This window comes from Penaeus chinensis, chromosome 20, assembly GCF_019202785.1.
Source record: "Penaeus chinensis breed Huanghai No. 1 chromosome 20, ASM1920278v2, whole genome shotgun sequence".
In the NCBI taxonomy this organism is placed as follows: domain Eukaryota; kingdom Metazoa; phylum Arthropoda; class Malacostraca; order Decapoda; family Penaeidae; genus Penaeus; species Penaeus chinensis.
Genome location: NC_061838.1, coordinates 23,013,305 through 23,018,095, shown reverse-complemented (window position 1 = coordinate 23,018,095; position 4,791 = coordinate 23,013,305). Strand labels below are relative to the sequence as shown.

The window sequence follows — 4,791 nt, the reverse complement described above, 5'->3', positions numbered from 1 at the left end:
CTCTCTCTCTCTCTCTCTCTCTCTCTCTCTCTCTCTCTCTCTCTCTCTCTCTCTCTCTCTCTCTCTCTCTCTCTCTCTCTCTCTCTCTCTCTCTCTCTCTCTCTCTCTCTCTCTCTCTCTCTCTCTCTCTCTTTCCTTTTTTCATAAGGGTAGCTCTCTCAGTTCCCTTTGTCTTCAAGTCTTCACCACATCTTTTTCTTTTTTGTCTCAAATTAGTACTGGAAGATTTTGGTTGTAAGGCATTTGCCTCCAGTGAATATCAGTGCAAACTATTGTGACTCTTTGGCTTTAATCATAATTGTAAATTTTCAGACTTCAAAGTCGTCTGTACAGGCAAGCAGGCCTTCTGGATATGGACCTTCACCATCCAAATCTCATGACCAGTCTAACATAGCAGGGGATAAGACTGGTGATGCAACAGCAGAAAAGCAACAAACACACATGCCTTATGATAGAAATTCAGCAGTATGTCTGATTCATGACATACAGAAGCTAGCCCAGATGTTGACTCTCTTGTACAGTCAGGCCATTGAACCTAAAGTGTGTTTCCTCCCTGCTGATAAAGTGACTGCTATCAAGGGTAAGAAGAGCCATTGATATGTACAACAGTACTTTAAAGTCATATGTCTTAAAATTCATGTTCATCTTTAAACCCATTTGATGCTGGGGTGGCATTTACATACATGACATGTCTGGAAATCAATTTTCTTTACACATAGATGGTTCTGCAAGAGCTTAATCACCAAGGAATCAATTACTAGTTCAACCTATTTCACCTGCTTACTCTCTTCCTGAATGTTTTATTTATTCATATGTTTTTTTATATCTATTAGTATTTTAATAACATGATAATCATAGTTCCAATAACAACATATCAGTATGAATAGCATTAGAAAAAAAACATTTTCCCCAAAATTATAGGAATGGAAAATCATGTGAGGTTATGTAATTCCTTCTAATTGACCTATTGGAGACTGAGCACTTGTAGATCCATCTGCATGTAAATATAATTTACTGTAGATTAAGATAATTATGTTTTCATGCCAAAATCATGATATAGATCAGGTGGTAGACACACCATGAAATAATAGTTTTTGAAATAGATTATTACTATAAATACTAGAGCTGTGAGTATAGATTATCTTGTATTTGATTGGAGATATGTAAAGTCTTATGTTAACAATTTTAACTTTTTTTTCTTCTTTTCTTTTTCCAGATGAATTGTCTGACCAGGGTGTTAAATTGACATCTTTAATCAGTGGTCTAAGTGAGGTAATAGTTCAGTCACTGGTAGAAGCAGCAACTAGTTCTCTAAGACAGGTTGGAGACACACCAAGATTGTACCGTCGAACAAACCGTGTTCCTCCCACAGCCCATCAGCCATACATTGCAACAGTTGCATCAGTTCTAACCACATTTAATAATGAAACCATAGGAAAAGTTGATTCTCAGATACTGATTCACTGGCTAACACGAGTCTGCACAACTGCATGTGAACAGTAAGTTGTTCCAGTGAAACATATGACCAAGTTTGGAATAAATATTGCAATAGGAGAAAGAGCAGATTGATTTGATATAGCACTAATACAAAATCATCTCACTTTTCCAGATACAAAACTCTAACTTATGATGTTCTAAGCTCTGTTCACAAAATGGAGGAGAGCTTAAAACGTCTTAAACGTGCAAGGGATAGAGGAGCCCAGGGAGGCGCAGAGGTCACTGGGGGATTATCAGATGATGATAAAATTCGCATGCAAATCTGCCTTGATGTTGAGTTCTTCGGAAGTCAGGTAAAGGGAATTTTTATCTGTTTTGTTCATACATTCGTCAATGCATAATGTTCATGTATAAGATTTATATGATATAGTGTGATTATCTTTATATGGTTGCACACACTGTTTAACTCATGTTTTTTCCTTTGCAGATGAAATCTCTTGCAATTGATCTGGACAGTGTTGATTCCTTTGTTAGCCTCCTGACAATGGTGCAAAATGCTAAAGAGGGCAAATTTGTGCCATAGGATATATAGATATATATGTTTAGAGCTGTATATATTTATTTTTTCTGTCCTTCTGTATAGCAAAGTATATTAGTGATAGTTGAAATGAACTAAGAATATTGAATGGATTGGAATTTGTTTTGAAATAAGCTTGGAAATGATGTGTGTGTTTTCTTGCACTGGTTATATCAGAGAAGATTTGTTTTGTAGTATGCTTGGATACAGATGCTTAAACCATTTGAATGATTATTTTACATAAAGCTTGAGATGATATATTAGTTGGGGGAAAAAAAGGTACTTATAGTCTGAGAGACAAATGGGTCCTGTGGAAACTATTGCAATTTCAATATACCATTATGTTGCATGATTGTTATATGATTTATTATGTCCCCCTTTAAATATTTTTTAATAATATAACTTTTTGCAAATTAAGTCAAAACTAGATTATATGTATCTGTGGAAACACACCATTATTCAGAAGGATATGTGAGGAATTAATTAAAAATTATTTATTCATATTATATTATATAACCATGTATAAAATAGTGTTAATGCTTCACAACACCAGAATTTAAATTGCATAAACTTTCAGTAAATTGTATGCATGATCTTCCCAAATATTTAGCTGTGGTTCAATAACAGGAAAAGAGAGGCAAAAGAGAATGTAATAAACAAAATAGGTGGACAACTATTTGTGTAAAACATTCTGGTTTTGAGGTAATGCTGCATTTTATGTATTCTAAAATATATATTTTCTCCTAATGCTTCTTTAAGACTTGAATTTTTTCTGGCCTTTTTTTTTCTGTAACCAGCACTACCTTTAGTTCTCAACATACCAAGAAAATTAAACTTAGGTAATGCAAGATATTCAAAATGAAAGCACCCCTTTTCTTTAGATTAACCCATTGCTGCTGGTTATATGTACTGCCTACTGTTTTATGAATTTGAATTGCACATAGATAGTTCTACAAGTGCTCAGCAACCATGTCTCTGTGACCTCATATTATTTCCCCTTTCTTTGAGGTTTAGTTGCATATATATATATTTTTTTTTTTACAAACATAAAGAACAAGAGTAAACGGTCACTTAGTAGTAGAACTACTAAGTGACCCCTTGATGTCTATGCACTTGTGGATTCCATCTATATATAAACACAATTAGTAAACAAAAATCATTGCCATCTGGGCAGCAATGGGTAATTTTCTTGTAAACTTTCTCCCTCTATTGAACAGCTCCTTCGAATCCCTAGCTCGTAGTGGTGGTGGGGCTTGGAAGATGGAGACTGAGGCCCATTTTTGGGAATCACCCTACCTTGGACCTCAGCCCTCGCCTCAACTAATTTTGCTTGGTCTTCTCCCCCTTTCCTTTTCCTTCTCTTCGTCATCCCCTTCTTCTGTCCACTTCCTAAGGTGCAAGAGTTGTGCTGAAAGGATGAAAGGCTGGCTTTGTGTCAGTCATGGCCTCCAGGAGCCATGAGCATGGTATTCCCTTCGTTAATTGCCTAGTCCTTACCCCTCATGGGAATCCTGAGGAATTGACCACTTCCTCTCCCCATTTATTTCAGGCTTACCATGGCCACTAATGAAGATTTTTTATCCTTACTAGGCCCCCCCAATCCCTTGCCCGTTGTTGTCGTGGGGGGGCTTAGGAGGTGGAGAATGGGACCCAATGCTGGGGAACTCCCCAACCTTGGGACTCAGCCCTGCATGGTCTTTTTTTTTTTCCCCTCCTACTTTTTCGTTTCTGTCCCTTCACCAACCCCTTCTACTATCCACTTCCTAAGGTGTGAGAGCCGTGCTGAAAGGATGAAAGGCTGACTTTGTGCCAGTCCTGAACTGCCTGAGGGAGCCATGGGCACGGTATACCCCTGCTTTAGTTGTCTAGCACTTACCCCTCAAGGGACCCTGAGGGGTGGACCATTTCTCTCCCCAACATACTCCAGGCATATCATGGCCAACAATTTTATACCATTATTAGATAGCACATTTATTTTGCTTTTAACCATTAACCATTAACCATACCATTATTAGAGGCAATGAGGCTTGCCTCTTCATCAAATAGCTCCACCAATTCAAACTCGCCCGATTCCCTGACCCCAGGCTCTCCTTTGACCACGGCTCTGAACACAACAACTAATACCCCCTCCTCAATGCCGACTAGTACAGTATCCACCCTAATCAACACCCCAGGAGACATTTCTACTCCCAACATGCTCAACTTCGATAACTATACCCCCACAACCTTCTTCATCAACTACCCCATCCTCCCTTATTACTACCTTACAACCTTATTGTCCACCTCCCCATAACACTACCTCCCTCAACACTACGCCCTCTTCCACATGCCCCCGTCCTTCTACTACCCCCATCTCTACAAAATTCTTAAATAATCTATTTAGCCCAGCCAAATTGGACCGATTTTTTGTGATCCCTCCCACAGTTTCTCACACTCTGCTTTGACAACCTGTTTTCATTCCTCAAATGCATATACATCCTTCACTTGATCTAACCCCTATACATTACCTTACCCAACCTTAACCCATTTACTCGTCAATTCCTTTGCCCAGCTTTGACAACTAATCACTAACTCAACCACCCTTCACTACCATTTACTATAGTGCTACATGACCTTAGATGTCTAGCACATTTATGTTGCTTTTAACCATTAACCATTAACCATTATCCTTACTAGGGGCATTAAGGCTTATCCCATCATCAGCTAGTCTATCTAAATTTAATTTCATTGGTTTCCCAACTCCTGCCTCTCCTTTGACAATGGCTCCGACCGTTGAT

General features: G+C 38.3%; 1 protein-coding gene across 1 annotated transcript in view; it reads left to right on the top strand.

Moving 5' to 3' along the window:
- LOC125035845 (conserved oligomeric Golgi complex subunit 2-like) overlaps positions 1-2,772 on the top strand; it is a 9,911-nt gene extending 7,139 nt beyond the window's left edge. Inside the window, exons 10-13 of the mRNA XM_047628129.1 lie at positions 313-580; positions 1,217-1,499; positions 1,610-1,790; positions 1,925-2,772. Coding sequence (XP_047484085.1) covers positions 313-580; positions 1,217-1,499; positions 1,610-1,790; positions 1,925-2,020 — 828 coding nt within the window. The 3' untranslated portion in view covers positions 2,021-2,772. The remainder of the gene's footprint in view (positions 1-312; positions 581-1,216; positions 1,500-1,609; positions 1,791-1,924) is intronic.
- Positions 2,773-4,791: the final 2,019 nt, after the last annotated feature.